Here is a 23,879-nt window from a genome sequence, read left to right as displayed (position 1 = left end):
CTGAGTGTGTGAAGAGAACCAACGAGAGGTGGAATTTGGGTGCCCCTCGAAGTCATTGCAGCTGAGACCTATGCTATGTTTACTCTAGAGTGTGGATGAGAAAAGAAAAGGAATCAATGATAAAAAGTTATCTTTGGAGGAAGAGAAAAAAAAGGGTGAAGAAATCTTTTCCTTTGCATGCTAATTTACCTTGATAGAGGAAGGTGAATACTTATGACGTAATTTTGTAAATAAAAAAGAGTGCATGCATCATTTTTTTTAGTACATAGTATAATTTTATGAGTTAAAAAAGACTACATGGGTCATTTTTTTTTTATATATAGTGTAATTTTGTGAATACAAAAGGGGTACATGCGTCATTTTTTTCATTCGCCGTTTTCTGTCCAATTTTGAGGTGATCGATTTTGGCTCCAAAATTATCCGCTGATGGATTGTGTTATTTTTCCTTCGAAAAATTTTAATGAAATAAACGACGGAAACTTTTCCACCGTGAAAACTTTTACTTAATTTGACTTTCCATTCTTTCAAGTAAACAAAGCATTAAGTTTCACAAGTGAGTTAAAGACAATAATGAAGGATGCAGCAGCTCACCCCTCAAAGCCGTCTCCCACAAATTATCGTCTTGGTTTGCATTTGGATTTTGAAGGTTGAGCTCCGCCACTCGCACGATGCCCGTTGTGTTGTGACAGACTACGTCAGTCCAAGCGCAGCAGTCCACTTGGGCACGCCATGAAGACAAGCGGCCGGAAGGATCTTCGACGGCAGCTTTGAAAAGCAAGAGAGCATCCCTCTCCCTTTGCAAGCATCCCTTGCTACTCACTCTCGCTTCTACTACTCCAGCTACCTCCATAAGAAAGAAAGCCAGGCTAATGAGCCAGACAAGCTGACGAAGATAGTAGCAGCGGCAGTAGGGGTGGTGCGGTGGCCATGGTTCACGGAAACAGAGTGCGCTTCTTCTCCAGACCGTTGCCATACTCTTTAATTTTATTGGTGGATTCTTATTAATTTTGCTGCAGCCCAAAGGCCATGGCAATGACTATTTATAGCTAGCGAGTGGTCATATCAATAGATCGATTGATCGTTTTCTTGGAGTGTGGAAATTGCGATACCTTTTCCCGCCGCTCATGAAAAAAATGTAGACTTTTGCTCATTATTCATTTATTCATTCATCGACAATTTACTAAATCATGCATCTATAAATCTCAATTGACCAAAAGATATATATTATTTTATTATTTATCAAAATACATATTTTTTTAAGTACACTTCCTTTTTAACCCTTCTCACAAATTTATTTTTTTTAATTTTTTTTCTTTTCTTTCTCTTTTCTTTCCTATCTTCTATCAATGCGGCTTCTTTTATTTTTTTTTATTTTTCTTTTCCTCTCTTTCCTCTTTTTTAGTCCAACGACATAAAAATTTAATTAACTAGTCCAACGACATATAAAATTTAATTAACTTTTTAATAATATTTTAATACATTTAGAGAAGTAAAAAAAATCATGGATAACAATTTGAACTCCTTGTAATATCAGAAATTCATAGAAATTAAAATAAGTACAATCAGAGCTCTCTAAGTCCATCAGTGGGTTTTGACCATTGACTAAAACTCACTGATGGACTTAGAGAGCTCTGATTACACTTATTTCAATTTCCGTGGATTCCTAATATTACAAGGAGTTCAAATTTATTATTCATGATTTTTTTTTACTTCTCTAAATGTAGTAAAATGTTATTAAAAAGTTAATTAAATCATATATGTCGTTGGATTAAAAAAGAGGAAAGAGATGAAAGAAAAAATAAAAAAATAATAAAAAAAGTTGCATGCATAGAAGATAGGAAAGAGAAGAGGAGGAAAATAAAAATGATAAAAAAAAAATTAGATTTGTCAGAAGGGTATAAAAGAAAGTGCACTTGAAAAAGTGTATCTTTTGATAAATAGTAAAGTAATATATTTTGGTCAATTTAAATTTATAGGTGCGTGATTTGATAAATTATCGTTCATTCTTCCATGAGATGCAACATTGACTAGCAAAAAAAAAGTGGACTTTTGCTAATCATTTATTCATACATTCACGACAAAAAGTGATGAGTTCGCATCAGTGTCCCGTCAATCCATATCAATATAAAAAGATAAATCTTGTATAATTATTAATCTTAAATAATTGTATAACATATGGAGAAAAGGATAGACATCTAACTATTAGTTGGAAATAAATCATGTATAATTATTAAACTTGAACAATTGAATAACATGTGAAGAACGATAGACACCCAGCCATTAATTGCGAGACACACAATGATTCTGCATGCAGAGTTCAGTCGATTAACAGAGAGGAGGAGGAGATAACGTTGGACGGTGCAGATGATGACTTTATATATGGACGATCTAATTCTACTCTTTAAGTGCTTAAGTTCCCTGCCAGAGTAGTTCGTTCATGTGACACTTCACAGCATGTGTTTGTTGCCAAAGAAAAAAGTGGACTCCAAATTTGTAGTCCCATTCTCGTATCTTAAGAGTTTCAACAATTTGAAAATTCACTAGGATTACAAAATTCAAAGTGCACTTATTTAAAATCAAAAGTTGTTCTATATATCCTTGCAATTGTAATTTACACCATTACAAATCCAGTGCAGAATCTTGGCATTTGATAACTTTATATTACCATGAAATATAGTTTGTATTTTTGTTGTATTTCAACTTTACTTATTGTCAATACATCTAAATCAAATAGTTAGGATTGTTGATCTTTGACAGTTCAGAGTACATATACAACTTCAACAAGCTGTACATACACAATTTCTACATGCTAAAATGGATGTTGCATATCCTATCTTTATATTAATCATTGAAAAATGATTTAATGCTCCTTCTTTCTCTCTTTTAATTGCTGACCCTCAGATGTATCGAAATATTATTGATGTCCTACAATATGTCACAATTACACAACTTAACATTACTTTCGCAGTTAATCATATCTGCCAATTTATGTATTTTCCCACTAAGTACCATCGAAGGTGTTAAGAGAATTTTTCATTATCTTAAAGACACGATTTTACATGATTTTCTTTTATATCGTCAGTCCTCACTAAAGTTAAATATCTATAGTGATGCAGATTGTGTTGGATCTCTTGAAGACAGACATTTGACTAGTGGATATGCAATATTTTTGGACGAAATCTTATTTCTTGGCTCTCAAAGAAGTAACCTACAGTCTCTCACTCTAACACTGAAGCTGAATATAAAGCTATCGCTAATGCGACTTCCGAAATTATTTGGCTACAATCTCTTCTTTTGGAATTACATTTTTCTCCATCCGCTACACCCAAAATCTGGTGTGATACCATAGGAGCAACTTATCTTGCGGCAAATCTAGTCTTTCATGCTCGTACCAAGCACGTGGAGATTGGTTTTTATTTTGTTCGCGAATGTGTGACGACTCGACAACTTTTAGTTTCTTACGTCACAACAGAAGATCAAATTACTAATAAATTCACCAAACTATTATCTAGACAACATTTTACCAAGTTAGCAATCAAACTCAACGTTCGGATACTCCCGTTTAATTTATCGGGGGTAATGACAACAAAGAAAGCAGTTATGAAAAATAATCTCAAATTGATTTCAATCAATAGAGATCATATTTGACATTGTAATCAAAGATGGATAGCAAAAAATAATATTTCCAAATTTATTATATTCACTACTATGATTATTATAATTGTATGTCATATTTAATATTTCTATTATTAATTAGATAATTTATATAAATAAGTCTTTGACTTCATCAATAAAGTCATCCAAAACTAATTTTTATCAATATTACCATGAAATATAGTCTGTATTTTTGTTGTATTTTAACTTTAATTTACTTATTGTCAATGCATCTAAATCAAATAGTTAGGATTGCTGATCTTTGACTGTTCAGAGTACATATACAACTTCAAACTCTTACATCCTCATTAAATCCTACCTTCAAATGCTCCATCAATGAGAGCTTATCACGCAAATATGTTATATTACCCAACAAGAGTATATTAATATAATGATGATATAAAACAAAGGAATTTATTGGAGAGGAGCCTTTAGAGGTTTGTGATTGTGCGGTACGTTTTAAGCTAAAAAAAAAATTATTTGTCTATACTCTATAGATACTAGCTAGCTATTGGTATCCCACCCCTTCAAGCCACCGACTTATTAGAATCAGGGTTGATGCAGGAGGGATTTTCTTGGATAACTTTGATTGTCTTTAGTAAATTATTCCTTTTTTTATTTTTTATATTTTAGATATTTTTAGTAATTTTTAATTTTTTTCATATTTTAGATTTTGATTCCGTTTAGAATTTATGGGGTTAAGTCTGTTAATTTTTTTCCTTTCTATTAAGATTTTTCTTCATGATATGTCTTAGGATTTTAGCCTATTTAAATAATTATTTGGGAGGGTGTTAGTAAAAAAAAAATTAGTTTCATAATATTTTGTTGTTTATTTTCTTATTTTCTAATTTTTTTCGAATCAATAGATTTTAAAAGATTATTTTTAGAGTTCACAGTTGAACAACAAATTAATACATCCTACAAGATAATCGTTATCTCATCGGACGCCAAGGGTGAATGAGAATATCTATGACAATAAAGAGAGATGACACCGACGATTATAGTTCATTGAGTGGAGATCGACATGCTCCTGGGGCATGAAGCGATGGTAAGAAATAGGAAGGTTCTAAATGAAAGTTTGATTCCCACGCAAGGTACCTCATACGCCTGTATCATTCGTGATGTTGGACTTGATGAATCGTAAAGATGCTAGAGGGGAGGGAGGGTGAATAACGTTCTTCATCTTTTCCAAAAATCACCAGTTAAGATAAACGTAGCGGAAAAGAACAGAGAAGAAAAATGAATACTAACACAGGTGTTTTTACTTGGTTTCGAACTTCAGACGACTCATATTCCAAGGTCTGGATTCACTGAATGCTTTCGTTGGACAATCATTATCATCACGAAGCAAATACAGAACTTAAGTATGATTGTAGGAATTAAATTATACCGACAATACAACTTTGAAAACTTGAGCGTAGGTTGTCAATACAACTTTTAGGTATCCTGGAGACCTTTTCAGAGCAATGCTCGAGTGTGAAAGTTGTATCCTGGAGACCTTTTCAAAGCAATTTTATTTTATTTTAATAATACGCTATAACTGAATCTCAAATTATAGATTCCTGATCTATCACTGAAGAATCTAACCATGATAGCCTACACCCAGGGGCAAATTACGCATTGCACAATATCTTATACTAAATTGCATGCAATACAATTAGTATTAGTTCATTCATTATACCATCTTAAGACTTTTTTATTTTTAAAAAAATTATATTCCCATTATTTTATTTAATCTTATTTTGATTGCCAAAAAAATTTATTATAAAATGCATTGACTAAATGTACCTTTAATTTTCTTATAATTCACATTTTTACTGTTGGTACGCTTAGTTCTTCTATGAAAGCACATGGTACATGATTATTTTTAATTGTGAAATATTAAAAACTACTTTTTAAAAATCTGACGTTATATAAAATTAATTGAGATAACATTATAATTTGCAACTCAAGATTTTATAATTGTAATTTATGTTGGATCGAGAAGCGCAAGAGAGGAGGTGAATAGCGCTCGTGGCTTTCACTCGGTTCGGAATCGTAAATCGTTCGATTAAACACTTGAGTAATGCAGCAGAATAAAAGAGAAAAAACAACACAAACACAAGGGTATTTACTTCGTTCGGAGCCGAGCTCGACTCCTACTCGAAGGTCCGCGATCCTTGATCGCTTACTGTGGGCAACAACTAATAGCTCGAATAGAATTACAAGTGAAGTACAATAATCAATAAGAAATGATTAAATTATACTGACGACAATATGAATAACTGAAGATTCGGAGCTCCGGGTCATCGAGGGGTCGTCGCAACACTTCGGGATCATGTCGTTAGTAGCTAATCGCAGAAGGATTGCTTGGAATGAGTTGATTGAAGGTGCTGCTCGAAACCCCCTTTTAAACAGTGCTCAATGCGCCCTAAAGCCCATCCAAGGCGCCTTGAACGAGCTGAGTCAGCCGCATGGATTTCATCGAGCTAGGTCGCACTTATCTGCTTCAAGGCGCCTTATGCCTCATTCAAGGTGCCTTAAGCAACTGGTTCAAGGCGCCTTATGACTCCTTCAAGGCGCCTCCAGAGTGCTTCGCAGGCAACTCCAGCTTTGCACCCGAGGCGCCTCCAAGCTCCATGGAGGCGCCTCGGACACTGTTCATCCGATGTGTACTTTGTGTTTTTGGTACCTGCACACATGTTAGTCCCAAAATACCTACAACACAAAGTTAGTACACAATAATAGTATGAATATGAAAGTTTGACAGTCTCCGGACTGTCCGAGTCTGACTTCGGATTTCCAACTGGAAACCCTAGGTCGACCCGACGCCTATTGTTCCCTCTGCGGGAAACGCGTCCTCACCTACTCTACTCAGGAGATTTTACCTGATACCAGTCCGGTCCTCTAGATCGACTGGACTTTCCGTTTAGGATTACCGCCCCCTAGGGTTTTTCTCCACCTAAGGTTACCACCCCCTAAGACCTAAGGTTGCCGCCCCTTAGGGTTTTCCGCCACCTAGGACATAAGGTTGCCGCCCCTTAGGGTTACCACCCCCTTGGACCTAAGGTTCCCCCCCCCCCCCCCCCTTAGGGTTTTCCGCCACCTAGGGTTACCACCCCCTAGACCTATGGTTACCCCCCCTTAGGATTTTTCCTTCACCTAGGGTTACCCCCCCCTAGGACCTAAAGTTACACCCCCTCCCTCCCCCTTTAGGATTTTCACATTGCCTAACCGCAGTTATGACTTTTACCTAAGCATCACTTAGGACTTTCCTGTAAGTTCCATGAACCTTGTTAGATAACATCACAACTTAACTTTGAGCCCTTTGCCATAATCAAAACTCAGGTTCAATCATCTGGTGTTCACTGTACCAACAATTTATGCTCTTAATTGGGATTAGTTGTGGCGGCTATATTTATATTTTACCGTTTGCATTTTAGATAACTTTTGTTACATTCTTATCTTTAACAAAAAGGCAAATTACCTTAAACACTTTTTAGTTTTCATTTCACCTTAAAACATTCCACTTCACTTTTGAAGTTTTTCAATAGATCTAATATTTTTTTTATTGTTATGCTACATGATTGCTAATATTCATTATTGCCCTAAAAATTGTACTTCATCTTATAGCTTATTTTAATATTTTTATTTTGAATTCGATGGCTAAAGTATTACTTTAGCCATTATTTTCTAATCTCCCCTTTCTATTTTTTTAATTTTAAAATTTTCCATAATAATTTTTCTTTATTTTCATAATTTTCTAACCACATATTTTTTCCTTTCTACAATTTCAAACTCAACTTTCCTCATTATTATTTTTTTTATTTCAATTTCAAATATAATAGCGTGGAAACAATTTTATAGGTCTCTCGGAATAGTCTAGTGATTAGTGTATATAGTGTTATCAACTTAAGTTCTGAGATTCGACCTCAACTTAAGTTCTGAGGTTCGACCTCTTTTTTCTCAATACAGTGAGTTTACTAGGAAGAAAGTTTTATTTTACCCTTATAGTTTTTAAGTTGATCATTTCAACTTCTAAAATTTGGTAAATTATATTTTACAACTATTTTTTTATAAAATTATTATTATTTACTAGCTCTATTAATTTAGTCACTTTAATTTCCTTTTAAAATTCTCATAAGTTTCTAAAATTTTAAAATATCCATAAAAGTTCTTTTAGTTGTAATTATCAGTGAAAAATTTTATCTTAATTTTAAAATTTATCAATTTAAAGTTTGTTAAGTTGAAATACTAATCAATAAATCTATCAACAACTCTAAAAGATTGACACAATGTGCACGTAAATCATCATTATCTTAACCACACCTACTACAAATGATTCAACACTTGCATGAGTAATTTTCATTCTCATTTTCATCTACTATTAGGAATTCAACATTATCATATTGCACATGGAATTATCATAATTTTCATAAAATAAAATAAGTGCATTCTTTGTGTCATAGATTACACTAAAAGCACAATCACAGCATTGTTTCGTTGCAAAATATCACAAGAATATGGTTCTTGAAAGTTCCATGCTTACAATGAAAGCTCACAATTCTAATATGAAAACTAATTATTGTTACATTCATCACAAACTTTATTTTAAAAAAACTAACAGTTCACTATTCTACTCAATCTTATCTTGATTGTCACATGAACTATATCATAAATTTCATCGGCTTTCTTAAAACAAGAGTACCTCCATTTTTTCTTAAATAGTAAAAGAATAAACACACTCCATAATCCAACAAAATATCCAAGTGTGCTACTGAAATAGATTGATAACACTAACGATAACATTGCATGCTCCTCGCTTGTCACATTGGTGTTGTTTCCATGAAAGCAACTCTTGTTTACTAAGTCTCCACAAAGATAAGGATTACCAATATAAATGGATACATCATCCAATGTTTGAAGTTGATTCCCAGAAGGAATGTTTCCAGATAGGTTGTTATAAGACAAATTCAAATGACTCAAAGCATTTAGTTGTGATAAGCCTTGAGGAATAACCCCTGATAAATTATTGAAGGACAGATCCAAAGTTTCCAATGAACTCATTTTGCTGATGCTATCTGGTATCTTGCCTTTGAAGTAGTTTCTTGATAAATTCAAAGTGTGGAGTCCAACAAGATATCCTAATTCTTCGGGAATCTCGTATGTCAATTCATTGTTTGAAAGATCTATACTCTTCACAAGGTAAAGAATAGATGAAAATGTAAGTTGGTCTCCTTTTGTGACTAAAGTAATGCTTTCACTTCCGCTACAAGTTTCGACTGCTTCTAGTATTTCCATTGGTACATCAAAGGAAGGAAGTAGTTCAACTGATGACGAAATCATTGTGCTGAAATTTCCAAAAGAATGTGGTATTGTCCCTGATAACTTGTTATTTGCAAAGTCGATGATTTGAAGATCCGTCAAATACACAAGTTGTGAATCAATATTGCCATTGAACATATTTGAGGACAATCGGAGAATACGCAACCGCTGCCAACTTTGCCCAATCCACGAAGGTATATTTCCAGAGAATTTGTTGTCACCGAAATCAACAATCAATAACCGACTACAATTTTGTAGTGATGATGGAAGATGCCCTTTTAAATTGTTGTTATTCAAGTGCAGGAACTCAAGCTTCATCAAGTTGCCAAGAGAACTTGGAATTTCTCCAAAGACCATATTGTTTCCCAAATTAATATATCGAATAAATGAGCCCTTCTGCCAACACCGGGGAATTTCTCCAAATATTTGGTTGTTTGATAAGTTGAGGTGTCGAAATGTATGAAAATTACAAATATTAGAAGGTATGCTTCCATTAATATGATTATGTGAGAGTATCAAATGTTGTAATTTAGGTGTGAATAACGTTGGTGGTAACGACCCTGAAAATGCATTATCAGATAGATCTAGCAACATTATGTTGGGTGGCAAATGAGGAATTGGGCCTTCTAGTAAATTCGAACCAAAATTTAAATAATATAATTCAGTCAAGCTTGCTAGGGATATTGGCAATGTTCCGCTAATTTTATTATGAGAGAGATCTAAAAATTTAATGATGGAAAAAGAGTTCCAAAACCATTCAGGTAAGTTGCCCTCGATACTTGTATTGTACAAGTGAATAGCGCTGATAGAGTGTTGTGAACGAAGCCATGTAGGAAATCTGGGACCTAACTTACAGGGACCGAGGCTAATTAACTCTAATTGAAAGAGAGGGGTCCAATCGTGGTCTATTGCTATGGTAAGGAAGGGGTTTTCAGACAAGAGCAAAGCCTTTAGTTTGGTTAGGTTGGAAAGGTGAAACTCAGTAATATCACCCTCAAAGGAATTAATAGAGAGGTCAAGGTACTCTAAGTCGACTAGTTTCCCAATATCATGCGGTATTAATCCAGAAAGTAAATTAGATTCAAGAGATAATCTATTTAAAGTAGTTAAATTCCCTAATTCACTGGGTATTGGACCACTTAGTGAACAGTTATTAAGGTGCAGTGTTGATAAGCTTGATAGATTCATAATCCCCATTGGTAAAGAATTTCCAAGTAAATTATGGTTCAGGTCGAGGAATTTTAGATGCTTCAATTTCCATAACGTATCAGGTAGGGGACCAGAGAGCAAATTCAGAGAAAGATTAAAATGTGTGAGGCTAATTAAGTTGCCAATTTCAATAGGCAACATTCCTCGAATTTCACACTCCGAAAGTTGAAGAGACGAGAGGCTCGTGAGATTCCAGAACCAGTTAGGAAAAGAAGAGTTGAAGTTGTTGAAACCAAGATTAAGATCCACAAGAGAAGTACTGAGGTTGAGATGGAAACTAAGAGAAAGAGGGATATTATTAATTTTACAATCAAATAAATATAAATGTTGTAGGGAAGGTAGCATGTTGACTGCTGATATCCAATTATGGGAGGCAGCGCTGAGATCCAAATAGGACATGTCCAGATAAATCAAAGAAGAAAGGCCGGAGAGCCAGTCTAGGCTCTGGCTAACTATAGGAAAATAATATGACTTGAGATCGAGATAACGAAGATCAGTTAAATTTCCGAGATGAAGGGGAATGTTTCCACTGAAGTTGGACTCAGAAAGATCAAGATACCTGAGTTTGTGAAGAGAACCAACGAGAGGTGGAATTTGGGTGGCCTCAAAGTCATTGAAACTGAGATTTAAGCTTTGCAAATGAGTCAAAGACAATAATGAAGGATGCAGCAGCTCACCCCTCAAACTGTACTCCCACCAATTGAGTTGGCCACCAATCGGATTTTGAAGGTTGAGCTCGGCCACTCGTACGCTGCCCGTTCTGTTGTAGCAGACTACGCCAGTCCATGCGCAGCAGTCGTCTCCTTGGACCTCCTGCCACGAAGACAAGCGGTCGGAAGGATCTTCGATGGCGGCTTTGTAAAGCAAGAGAGCATCCCTCTCCCTCGGCAAGCATCCCTCGCTGCTCACTCTCCCTTCTACTCCAGCTACCTCCACAAGAAAGAAGGCCATCATGATGAGCCAACAAAGCATGACAAGATCAGCTGGAAGCTGATCGTAGCAGCGGTAGTACTGGGGATGGTGCAGTGGCCATCGCTCACGGAAACAGAGTGTGCTTCTTCTCCAGGCCGTTGCCATACTCTTAAATTTAATTGGTGGATTCTTATTAATTTTGCAGGAGACCAATGGCCATGGCAATGGCTATTTATCTTGAAGAATGAAGAGTAGTCCATTTCCCTCCGCCATTATTGCAACAGTCACTTGTGGTGCTCTCTTTGGTGGTCTATTTATCGATCGATCGTTTTCATGTGTGAAAATTGCAGGCTTTTTCCCGCCGACACTAACACGTGGCGTGTAGGGTGATGTTGGAAAGAGTGACAAATTAAATTAAATATACAACAATCGAATTTCCTACTATTCTATTTTTTAGATGACAAGTAGAATAAAATAGTTTTCTCTTCTATAAAGACGAAAAAAAATAATTGTCTGCTGTATCAAGTTTAAATAAATTTACAACTGATAAAATAAATTAATTAGTTAGAGAAATAACTGATGTACTGATCATTTTATACTGTGAAGTATGAATATAGTTATGCTATTTTGATTTCATACAATTGTTGAATTACGAGAATGAGATTAAAGATGACTTGTGTGGGAGTTGAATTTCTTGTATAGACGTGTAGAAATGTAAATGAGTCAAGTTGAACTAAGATGAACTTAACTATATTAAACTTATTTATTTATTTATCTAGTCGCTTGTTCAGTTTGTTTACTAAAAATACTTATCAAGCTCAAGCTTTTTTTAAAGCTCAAGCTTTTTGTAAAGCTAAAGAAGGATAAGCTTTTTGTAAAGCAGCTAAAGAAGCTCAAGCTTTTTGTAAAGCTCAACTAACCACGTTGTCCTCATAAATTAGATTACCTATTTATCTGATATATGAAATTTATATTATTTGTAATTTATTATGAATAATTTTAAATCATAAAATTTATAAACAATATATTTTAGTTATATTAAAAAATATATAATTAAATTTTATTAGACTGGTAGACTAACTAAGCCGAGTTAAGTTTTATATTGTTCAAACTTATTTAATAAGATATTCGTGCTAAGTTAACTCAAACTTAAAATGAATTAAGTTATTGAAAGAATTGTTCAAGTTTGACTTTTTTTTTTTTTTTTTACTTCAGCTTGGTAAAGCTCAAGTTTAATTTGAGATTGATTTATTTAAATATTATCAATAGCTCTCAATTTAAGTTCATGTGATTACTTTAAACTCAATTTAAGTTCATGTGATTACTTTAAACTTTTACATTTATAAATTTATTTAGTTAGTTAATGATTATGTCTGAAAGCAATGGAGATGACGCGCTAGGTAGATAGTGGCGTTGTGGACGAGAGTAGACTTTGAATTGGAGAAAAAGGGGTCCCTTCTTCCTCCTGCACACACTCAAGAGAACAGACAAAACGTTAGCGGTAACCTTTGGATTTTGAAGGTTGAGCTCGACCACTCGTACTCTGCCTGTTCTATTGTGGCAGACCACGCCAGTCCAAGTGCAGCAATCTACTTGGGCATGCCAAGAAGACAAGCGGGCAGAAGGATCTTGGATAGCGGCTTTGTAATGCAAGAGGGCATCTTTCTCCCTTGGCAAGCATCCCTCGCGACCATCACGCGCACTCCGCCGAGCAGGAGTTGCACGACAGAGGAGAAGGAAGGAAAATGGAGAGCCTTTACTTTGCTTATTGTATGTGCCCTCTGCCTATGATCGGATCCTCTGCCTATGCTTGCACCGTGTTGACATAGCGGGCTGGGCGAGCGGGCAGACAGACCGAGCGGCAGACAGGCTGGTCGAAGCAGATAGGTCGGGTTGTCAGAGAGGTTGACCTGGTCGAGTAGACAGGCCGAGCGAAGTCGGGCTGTCAGAGAGACTGGCCGACCGGACGAGTTGACAGGCCGGGCGAAGATCCCGAGTAGGCAGAGAAGTCTGTCAGTCGAACAAAGAGACCGACCGGGCGAGCTAACCGAGGCCTGCGAGTCGCAGTTTCCTTGAAACAGAATCGCCCACCTCCGGCTGTGCTTCGAGGCTTACAAGGGTCGTCTATTTCCCAGGATACAACGACCGACCGTGAATCCGACCAAGCACTGGTGGTCACGGCGAGCTGAGTGGTACCCGAATGCTACCACGGGCACTCCGCCGAGTAGGAGCTGCACGACAGAGGAGGAGGAAGAAAAATGGAGAGCCTTTGCTTTGCTTGTTGTGTGTGTCCTCTGCTTATGATCGGAGCCTCCTTATATAGGAGCTCGAATCAATGGTCAGAGTTAATGATCTTAATGGTCTTTATTAGCCGAGCAGTGAAACGGCTACTCGGCCGGTTTAATTCTGCATTAATCTCGAATTTAATACATCAGTTTCACAGCAACAAAAGATCTACGTGGCAAAATGTTAGTTGTTCCACTTGGGCAAATTTTGCCCCGACCGATCCGACATTCGTGTGCGCAAGTCGTGCTCGTATACGACTCAACTTGGTTCAGTGCAATCGGGCCCTGGATTTGCACCCCCCCTGCGCACCCACACGTGAGAGAGAGAGCCTCTCCCCATGCATTTGTTCACATCCTCAATGTATGTAAATCAATATAAACCAACAAAAATGCCTTGAAACTTCCAATGTGGGACTAAAGTCTCATTCACAATGGAGCCTCTTTCCTCTTCCATTTCTTCTCATTCACTTATATTTAACAATCCCCCACATGAATGGAGATAGGATAAGTGATAGCATTCAGCAGTTGAGTCAAGTATAGGATAGGTAGGTTTTACCCTTTGAACCTTCCCTTGTGAAGATTTAGTTGCTTACTGGCTGATAGTAGACATGATGCCCTTGAACTATACTGCTGTCTGTGTAAGCAGTGACAAATCACACCCAAGACTCTTCCTGATACAACTCAGTTCTCATGAATGTGTTCGTTCTTGTCCATGAACACGCTTGGTTTTGTGAGAAGCTCTAAAAATTGTGTCTCCAATTCTTTTCAAAGCGGTCTCACTTCTTTCTCACATAGGTGATCCCTCAAGAGTTATCATCTACTCTTTTTTTATCATTAAAAGCCCATCGGCTTACCCTGGTCTAGTCATTGTTCCATTGGGCTATCCCTCACAATGTGTCTAGTCAGTATAGATTAGTTTTCCCTTTTGAACCTAGTTCTTAGGATCTCTTGTCAGCATAGGTTGGGTGTCCTCTGCACTGATCGCTGACAACGACATTAAATCCATTCCTCATGATGAGCTTACAACTAACTCTCGATTTAACCTTTTAGTTACTAGATCCGCTAGGTTATCTTTTGACTTCACATAGTCAATAGTGATAACTCCAGTTGAGAGTAGTTGTCTAATGGTATTATGTCTACGACGTATATGTCTAGACTTACCATTATAAAGATGGCTCTGTGCCCGACTGATTACTGATTGACTATTACAATGTATGCAAATCGCCCACACATGTTTCAGTCATCGTGGAATATCTTCTAAGAATTGTCGTAGTCATTCAGCTTCTTCACCACATTTGTCAAGAGCTATAAACTCATATTCCATCGTGGATCTGGTTATTATGGTTTGCTTAGAAGATTTCCAAAAAATCGCTGCACCTGCTAGAGTGAAGACATATCCACTTGTAGACTTAGAGTCTTTTATATCAAATATCCAACTTGCATCGTTGTATCTTTTGATCACAGCAGGATATCTCGTATAGTGCAGTCCGTACATCAGACTTCCAATCACTCGAGAGTACTCTATCTGCGAGATACTTTCACCTTGATTTTTCGATAGATATTGACTCGTATCTATCGGCGTTTGTGCCAATGCAGTATCACCCTTGGTGAATTTCTCAAGAATCTTGTCCGCGTAATGAGACTAACTAAGAGCAAGTCCTTCTGTCATTCTAATAATTTTGATTCCTATAATCACATCAGCTAGGTTCATGTCTTTCATGACAAATCTTGAGTTCAACATATTTTTAGTGGATTTGATTATATTATTATTACTCCCAATGATAAGTATGTCATCTATATATAGGCACAAGATGACATAGTCATTCTCTGTGACTTTTATGTAGACATATTTATCACATTTATTAATCTTGAATCCATATTCCTTCATGGCATTGTCAAATTTTTTATGACACTACTTTGGTGTTTGTTTCAAGTCATATAATGATTTCACCAATCTACAGACCTTGTTTTTCTGTCCTGGCATAGAAAACCTCTCAAGTTGGTCCATGTAGATTTCCTCTTCTAAATCCTCATTTAGAAATGCTATCTTTCCATCCATTTGATGTATTTCGAGATTCCATAGAACGACAATAGTCAAGAATACTCTAATAGAAGTTATTCTCGACACCGGAGAGTATGTATCGAAGTAATCAAGACATTCTCATTGTCGGTATCCTTTAATTACCAATCTGGCCTTGTATTTATCGATGGTGCCATCTGATTTCATTTTCTTCTTGAACATCCACTTGCAACCTAGTGGTCTACTTCACGGAGGAAGATCCACGAGTTCCCAAGTGTGATTTTGCATGATAGATTCTATCTCAGATGCAATTTCCTCTCTCCAGTGAGGTCCATCAGATGAGCTTACTGCTTCTGAGTAACTCTGGGGCTCACTTTTCAGCATGAAAATGATAACATCCGATCCGTAGGATTTTTCTTCCCGAGCTCTTGTACTCCGTCTAAGCTCAACCTCAACTGGTTCATTATCATCTTCTTCGCCTTGTATTTCATATGCCCATTTTGAGGAGCTAGCATCCTCTCGGGTCTTATACGGAAACACATGCTCGAAGAACGAGGCATTTCTCGATTCAATGATCGAGTTCTTGTGTATCTCCAGTATGTGTGACTCATACACACAAAATCGATAAGTACTGTTGTTATGTGCATATCCAATAAATATGCAATCAACAGTCTTTGGTCCAATCTTAATCCTTTTCGGATCAGGCACCAACACTTTGGCAAGACACCCCCACATTCGTAAATATTTGTAGGAGGGTTGTCTTCCATTCCACAACTCATAAGGGCTCTTATCTATTTTCTTCCGGGACACTTTATTTAAAAGGTAATTAGCTGTTAACACAGTTTCCCCTCACATGGACTATGGCAATCCAGAGCTCAATAGAAGAGCATTCATCATCTCCTTTAGAGTTCGATTCTTTCGCTCAGCAACTCCATTTTACTGAGGAGTATAAGGAGTTGTTGTTTCGTGTCTGATCCCATGTTCAGCACATAACTCAGCGAACGGTGACACATATTCACCGCCTCAGTCACATCGAACCACCTTAATCTTTCTATTAAGCTGGTTTTCAATCTCATTTTTATAGAGAGCAAATTTTTCTATAGCTTCATCCTTACTTTTGAGAAGATACACATAACAATATTTTGTTTTATCATCTACAAAAGTGATGAAGTATTTATTCCCATCACGTGTTGGTGTACCTTTAAGGTCGCACATGTCGATGTGGATTAGGTCAAGTGGTTCGTTACTTCTTTCAATATGTTGAAAGGATGACCTTGTCATTTTTGCTTCAACACAAATCTCACACTTGTGTTTTGGGTCAAGGTGGAATGTAGGTATGATTTGCATGTTTATTAATCTACGCAACACATCATAATTAACATGTCCTAGTCTACCATGCCACAAACACGAAGACTCAAGCATATAAATGGAAGAGTTTTCATTTTTATTTATCATGGGCCTAAAGGTCATTACATTGAGCTTGAATAGCCCATCAGATACATAGCATCTTCCTACAAACATTTCATTCTTGGACAATACAACTCTGTCCGACTCAAAAACAATGCGAAAGTCATGCTTGCTCAAAAGTGATCTGGACACTAAATTCTTTTGAATCTCTGGAACATACAACACATTGTTCAGAGTGAGGTCCTTGCCCGAGGTCATCTTCAGCACCACCTTTCCTTGGCATATAATGTTCGAGGTTGCTGAGTTCCCCAAGAACAGTTTGTCTCCAGCGACTTCTTCAAAATTGTGGAGCAGCTCGTTGTTGCAGCACACATGTCTAGTGGCTCCAGTATCGATCCACCATTACTACCGGTTTGAACCGATCAGGTTCAACTCAGAGACCACAGCGCAGAGGTCCTCCATTTCTGGTCTCTCGTTCAGGTTGGCCTTTTGCTTCTTCTTCGGCTTTCTGCACTCCGAAGATTTGTGACCCACTTTGTCACAGTTGAAGCACTTCCCAAAGAACTTCTTCTTGCTGATGCCTCCTCTAGGTCCCATCTTGGAAGATTTAGGGTTCTTTCATTTCGATCTTTGACCGTGCTTGACCACGTTGGCTTTCACAGTACCCTGAGAGAATAGTTTTTTCTCTGAGTTCTTGTTGTCTTCTTCGATGCAAAGTTGAACAATGAGTTCTTCCACATTTATCTCCTTCCACTCTTGCTTCAGGTAGTTCTTGAAGGCCTTCCGGCTGGGAGGCAACTTCTCAATGATAGCTTCCACCTGGAAGGTTTCAAATAGAATCATCCCTTCCGAGTGGATCTCGTGCAAGATCACCTGAAGCTCCTGGACTTGACTGATCACCATCTTGGAGTCAACCATCTTGTAGTCCAGAAATTGACCCACAATGAACTTCTTTGCCCCTGCATCCTCCGTCTTGTATTTCTTGTCCAGGGACTTCCATAGCTCCTTAGTCATTCTCTTCATGCTATACACAATGTACAGCGAGTCGGCAAGGCAATTGAGGATCTAATTTCGGCAAAGGAACTCAAAATGAGTCCATGCCTCCACTGTACTAATGGTCTGCGCATCAACATCCTTAGCACGCTTGGGAGGGTCCTCGGACAAGAGCCGAGCCAGATTGAGCGTGGTTAGGTAGAAGAGCATCTTTTGCTGCCACCTCTTGAAGTTCAGTCCACTGAACTTCTCTGGCTTTTCCTCGTGTTTGATTGACATAGTTCCAATCAGGGCGAAGGGGCCTGCACGTGTTGAGTCTGTTGCACCTCAACATTTCGTTCTGTGGACATCTCAACAGAAGTGAATCTGTTTCAAGATTGTTGGAGTACAATATGTTGCCGGAGATTTTTGGGGACTTAGCTGAATTTAAAATTTCACAGAATTTAAATTTAACTTATAATAGAGATGACCTAAGCGGATAATCTCAGGCTGTCAGCAGAGACTGGTTTCTGTCAAGTGATGAAGGCAGACTGCACCGTGTTGACAGAGCGGGCTGGCAAGGCGGGCAGATAGACCGGGCGACAGACAGGCCGGTCGAAGCAAACAGGTCGGGTTGTCAGAGAGATCGGCTGGGTCGAGCAGATAGGCCGAGTGAAGTAGACAGGTCCGGATGTCAGAGAGATTGGCTGACCGGGCGAGCTAACAGGCCAAGCGAAGATCCCGAGCGGACAGAGAAGTCTGTCGGTCGGACAAAGAGACCGACCGGGCGAGCTGACTAATGGATGTGAGTCGTAGTTTCCTTGAAACAGATTCGCCCACCTCCGGCTGTGCTTCGAGGCTTACAAGGGCCGTCTGTTTCCCAGGAAACAACAGCCGACCGTGAATCCGACCAAGCACTGGTGGTCATGGCGAGCTGAGTGGTACTCGAATGCTACCACGGGCACTCCGCCGAGCAAGAGCTGGATGACAGAGGAGGAGGAAGAAAAATGGAGAGCCTTTGCTTTGCTTGCTGTGTGTGTCCTCTGCCTATGATCGGAGCCTCCTTATATAGAAGCTCGGATCAATGCCCAGAGTTAATGATCTTAAGGATCATTATTAGCCAAGCAGTGAAACGACTACTCGGCCGGTTTAATTCTGTATTAATATCGAATTTGATGCATCCATTTCACAGCAGCAAAAGATCTACGTGGTAAAATGTTGGTTGTTCCACTTAGGCAAATTTTGCCCCGATCGGCCGGGGATTCATGTGCGCAGGTCGCGCTCGCACACGAGTCAACTTGGTTCAGTGCAATCCGGGCTCGGGATTTGCCGCCCCCTGCATACCCACGCGTGACGCGTGAGAGAGAGCCTCTCCCCATGCATTTGTTCACATCCTCAATATATGTGAATCAATATAAACCAACAAAAATACCTTGAAACTTTCAATGTAGGACTAAAGTCTCATTCACAATGGAGCCTCTTTCTTCTCCATTCACTTATATTTAACAGGTGTCGGCCGAGCAAAGAGGCCGAGCAGGCAAGCGGATAGGTTGATCGAGCGGGAGAAGAGGTCGACCAGGCAGACGAGGAGACAGACCGGGCAAGCAGACTTAGAGGACGAGCAAGCTGACTAAGCATCCGAGCAAGTGACCGGCCGAGCTCTGACGCTGAGCTGGACCAGCAGTACTAGAGCGAGCAGCGAACCAAAGTCTGCGATTTATGCAGTTTCCTTGAAACAGATTCGCTCCACCTCCGACAGTGCTTGGAGGTTTACACAAGTCATCTATTTCTCAGGATACAACGGTCAATCATGATTCTACCAAGCACTAGTAGTCCCGATGAACTGAGTGGTACCTGAACTATCACGGGCACTCCGAAGGAGGTAGCTAAAATAACATTAATCAAAATGTCTTTTATGTCAACTTAAATAATTATTTGTATAAATTTTAGACTTTAAGTCTAAAAAAATGAAAGAAATCCTAATATATTGATCACAATTTTTATCTTATAAAGAAGGAGAAGAAAGTCTTTATAAAAAAAGAAATAAAAAAAAACACTTACATAGATAAGATCTAATCCCCCACCCCACATACACACACATACTTTTATGTCTGCATCAATTAGCAAGGAGTATAACATAAACATATATGACCCATTTGTTTTTATAAGAAATTAAACAAACATGTTCAGTACGTAGAAACATAGAAATTACATTTGTGTTTCTGATAAGCATTTAAACTAGCTTATTTATGGTACAAACATGCGTTTTTTTAATAAACAATTTTCGTTATTTATTTATAAATAAGGAATTGTATATGTAAGGAGAAATTAAGGCACTGGAGGACGCATATTAAGTTTAAAGGTCGTGCTTAAAACATTTTAACATTTATTGATGTCTAGTTCGGCTTTACCACTTTTTAAGAGTACAAAGATAAGAAACAATCTTATCTTGACTTAATAATAGATAGAGATTGTGGTTAAAATAAGAAAGTGTATTTTTAGGGAAACTTATAGAGAACTTATGCTGTGGGGAAAAAAAAAAAGCAAAAGAAGAAGGAAGGGGAAGAGATAAGAGAAAAAGAAAAAGGTGGAAAAAGAAGGGATTGAAAATGAAAAAAAAATAATAGAATAAGTTAACCTTTTAAAAGATTTTCGCAAACTTTTTAAATTATTAAAATATCCTAAAGCTTTATTTACCTATCATTACTTTTAGGGTTTACCATTATGTTTTTTATTTTTTCAAAAAGTCTTGTTTTACCTTTAAAATTTTTCCACAACACATGCATCTATAACCATATCTACATTACTTATACTAAACTAGTTATCGCACACTCACATTATATTATATATATAATATAATATATAAATACACATAAATTAAAACTATAGGCCCATAAATTGGACTTATTAAGGGTGAGTCGGACGTATGTAGTAGTACAATTTAAGAGTAACACTTGAGAACCCTAATAGTAAACTACTGTAACAAATTTTTCCTCATAAAAAATTACTGTAATATCATACTTGATCTTAGCTAAAAAGTTAAGAAAGACATGTGTTTTAACGTCGTCTACTCAAAGTATTTATAGAAGCTTCTCCGCATGCGGTGTTGACAGTCCTAAGATGTGAGACTAAAGAGAACCATAACAATGTATATTTTTCATATAAAACAACTAGAGAAAATTACTAATAAGTCTTAAAATTATTTTCAATGTAAAATAAAAAAAAAAAGATATTAATATAATTTAATTTTGATCTTCACCACAAATTAATTGTTAAAGTGTCTAGATTTTTAATAAAGCAGTAAAATGATATAAAATGAAAATAGCATAAGTGCATTCTCTATATCATAATTTACATTGACACCGCAACTATCATTCGTAAAATATTGCAACTATATGCTTACAATGAAATTGTAAGGTCACACTTCTAACATGAAAAATTACCAGCTATTACAAAATTGATCATTGACTTTTTCATAAAAACCTAATCATCCACTATATTATTCATTCCTTTCTTAATTGCCATATTATCTTAAAGTAAGAATACCTTCATGCTTTTTCTTGAATATAGTAGAAATACAAACACACTCTACAAACCACTAAAAAAAACTAGAATTAACGATTAAATTAGTGATGACATTTAATTATCGTCGCTAATAAGAGATGGAAACATATAATCCATCTCTAATTAGCGATGACAATTTATTTTCATAGCTAATTTGCGATGATTATTAAGTTACATCTCTAATTAGAGATGAATATTAAATTCTATCTCTCATTAGAGATGGAAATATATATTTTCTGTCTCTAATTAGAAATGGTTTATATATTCCCTCACTAAATTGGAGACGAAAATGATATACATAGGGAAAAAATTTCAGGAAAATGTTCAGGGATAGACATATAAATTTATGACCTGCCATTTTTACTTGTTGTGAGCTCATCATTTTATGTGTCTAAGCATTTTCTAAGATTTTTTTCCTGTGCATATCATTAATATATCATACCATCGTTTATTTGTAATTGGGGATATATTTCCGCTGCTTAGATATAGTGATGGAATATTAATTACATTTGTAAGTAGCGACGGAATGTTATTTCCGTCGCTAATTAAAGACAGAATATTAAATTCCATCGCTAAATCTAAAATCAAATTAGGGTTCCCAAAAATAGACATTTCTCCTTCGGCCATCTCCTCTTCGTTCTCCAGCATTCTCTAGTGATCTTCTCTTCGGCATGCACGGTTCTCCCCTCCGACAGCTAGGTAATGCTCTCTCCTCTCCGGCTACCTCTTCCATCCCATCTCCGACTACTCACTCCCCCTTGGCCATGATCTTGGTCGGACATGGACAAGCTGGTCGTGGTCCCTTGGTCATGAGCTTAATTGGTAGGCCGCAACCAAGCTGCTAGCGGCCCCTTGACTGCGAGCTTGGTTGGTCGTGACCAAGTTGCCCGCGGTCCCCAGGCCATGAGCTTGGCCAACTGTGGTCATGCTGGCCATAGTCCCTTGGTCGTGAGCTTCGCCAATCGCATCTAAGCTACCCACGACCCCCGGGCCGTAAGCTTGGCTAGTCGCAGCCAAGTTTCCTGCGACCCCTTGGCCGCAAGCTTGGCCGGTAGCGGCCATGCTCCCCCCAACCCCTTACAATTGGTCGTAAGCTTAGCTGGCCGTGGACAAGTTGCCCGTTGCCCCTTGGTCAGTGAGTGATCCTTCCTGTTGGAACAATCTAGGTGTCATATGTTTTGATGTTTGGACAAAAGTTTAAGTTAGATTTATTGTTGTATTTGATATGCACTGTGAGTTTACAGGATACAGGTACAACAATTAAAATCCATGTGTGATCTTGGCAAAGGAGAAAAGTCCAAGAATGAGTCTTAACAGTGTAAGTCCAATTATGTAGTTTTGACAATGTAAGTCCAAGTGTGACTTGGCAATGGAAAAAATCTCAGAGATGAGGAGCCTCTTGGCAAAGGAAGACTCCACAACAAGGATAAAGCTGAAGGAAGCTCCAGAAGGCAACACATGAAGGATAGGGAGACATCCAAGGGATGCGAGGTTGATGGAGGAGGCTAGAAGGCTAAGTCTAGGTTGGTCGAGCGAGGACGAGTGCTGAGTGATTGTACTCAAGGCAAAATCTTATGTTTAGGATTTACTGTAGCAGTACTGCAGCGAAACTGTTGCAGTGCTGTAGCAGTCGGCTGATTACTGTAGCAGTCAACTGGTACACTATAACTGTCGACTGGTACACTGTAGCAATCGATTGATAGCCGACCGTTGGATAACGGTCGACTTCACTTAAATGACCAGTCGATTAGTGCATACACCAGTCGACTGGTGCAGAAAAACAGCTTAGTGTTTTCCTCTCGAGCTCTATTTAATAAAGCTCGGGGTGCTTGGGCATGGTTGACGAAATGAAGGTGGTTAACCCCTATTAGTAGTCTTCTAAAGCCTCCAAGTTCTTCTTGTGATCTAAGAGTGTTTGATCAAGGTTGTGGTGAAGTTTCTCCATCGAGAAGGAGGTTTAAGCTAGCCGGAGATTTCTTGGGAGTCATCCATCGACGGATCGGGATTGTCCACCTTACGGATAGCCGTGGAGTAGGAGCTTTATCTCCGAATCATGTAAATCAACGTGTTAGAGGTTTGGTTATCTTGTTTATTGCCTTTAGGTTTTAGCTTTCATACTTGTTAGTTTTATTTGTATTTCCGCTGTACACCAACAAGCGTAGGAAGCGACGTTGGGTGAGCCGCTATGCCCCCCCCCTAGCGGTGTTAAGGTCCCAACAATTGGCCCTAGCGGCCCCTTACAATTGCCCGCAAGCTTAGCTGGCTGCGGACAAGCTGCCCATTGCCGCTTGGTCAATGAGTGATCCTTCCTTTTCGTCGATCTACTCATGTAGTGATTGTTTGCTTTATTAATTTTGCTTAAGGCTGCTTATTATGCTTGTGTTTTCAGCTTTGGATTTTCTTTCGAAGTGTGAAGTAGTCAATTTTTGTATAGTTACGATTGAATTCAACTTAGTACTTCTTGTTAAAGAAAAAATTGAAGAATAATAATTATTAAGTTATTAGTACTTTTTGTTAAAAAAAATGAAAAGAAAAACACACACTACAAAAGA

General features: G+C 37.7%; 1 protein-coding gene and 1 pseudogene across 1 annotated transcript; both read right to left on the bottom strand.

The window, feature by feature from the left end:
• Positions 1 to 547: 547 nt before the first annotated feature.
• LOC121999778 (receptor-like protein EIX2) lies at positions 548 to 9,315 on the bottom strand. Its single transcript, XM_042554416.1, has 2 exons — positions 8,526 to 9,315; positions 548 to 840 (listed from the first exon to the last, which is right to left on the bottom strand). Exons 1-2 carry the CDS (start codon positions 9,313 to 9,315, stop codon positions 548 to 550), a joined length of 1,083 nt encoding a protein of 360 aa, XP_042410350.1.
• Positions 9,316 to 20,671: 11,356 nt separating this feature from the next.
• Positions 20,672 to 20,815, bottom strand: LOC122003351 (annotated as a pseudogene).
• Between the last annotated feature and the right edge of the window lie 3,064 nt (positions 20,816 to 23,879).

Source organism: Zingiber officinale, chromosome 7A (genome assembly GCF_018446385.1).
Source record: "Zingiber officinale cultivar Zhangliang chromosome 7A, Zo_v1.1, whole genome shotgun sequence".
Lineage (NCBI taxonomy): Eukaryota > Viridiplantae > Streptophyta > Magnoliopsida > Zingiberales > Zingiberaceae > Zingiber > Zingiber officinale.
Note: the sequence above shows the minus strand (reverse complement) of the source record. Positions and strands in the feature narration are given on the sequence as shown.

What these genes read in the sequence shown, in the direction of transcription:
- LOC121999778 (XM_042554416.1), bottom strand. Translation starts at nt 9,315, where the DNA reads ATGGTCTTTGGAGAAATTCCAAGTTCTCTTGGCAACTTGATGAAGCTT. An exon ending in TGATGTATCCATTTATATTG is followed by an intron (nt 841 to 8,525) that starts GTAATCCTTATC and finishes TTATGGAGGTAG; the next exon opens with CTGGAGTAGTAGAAGCGAGA.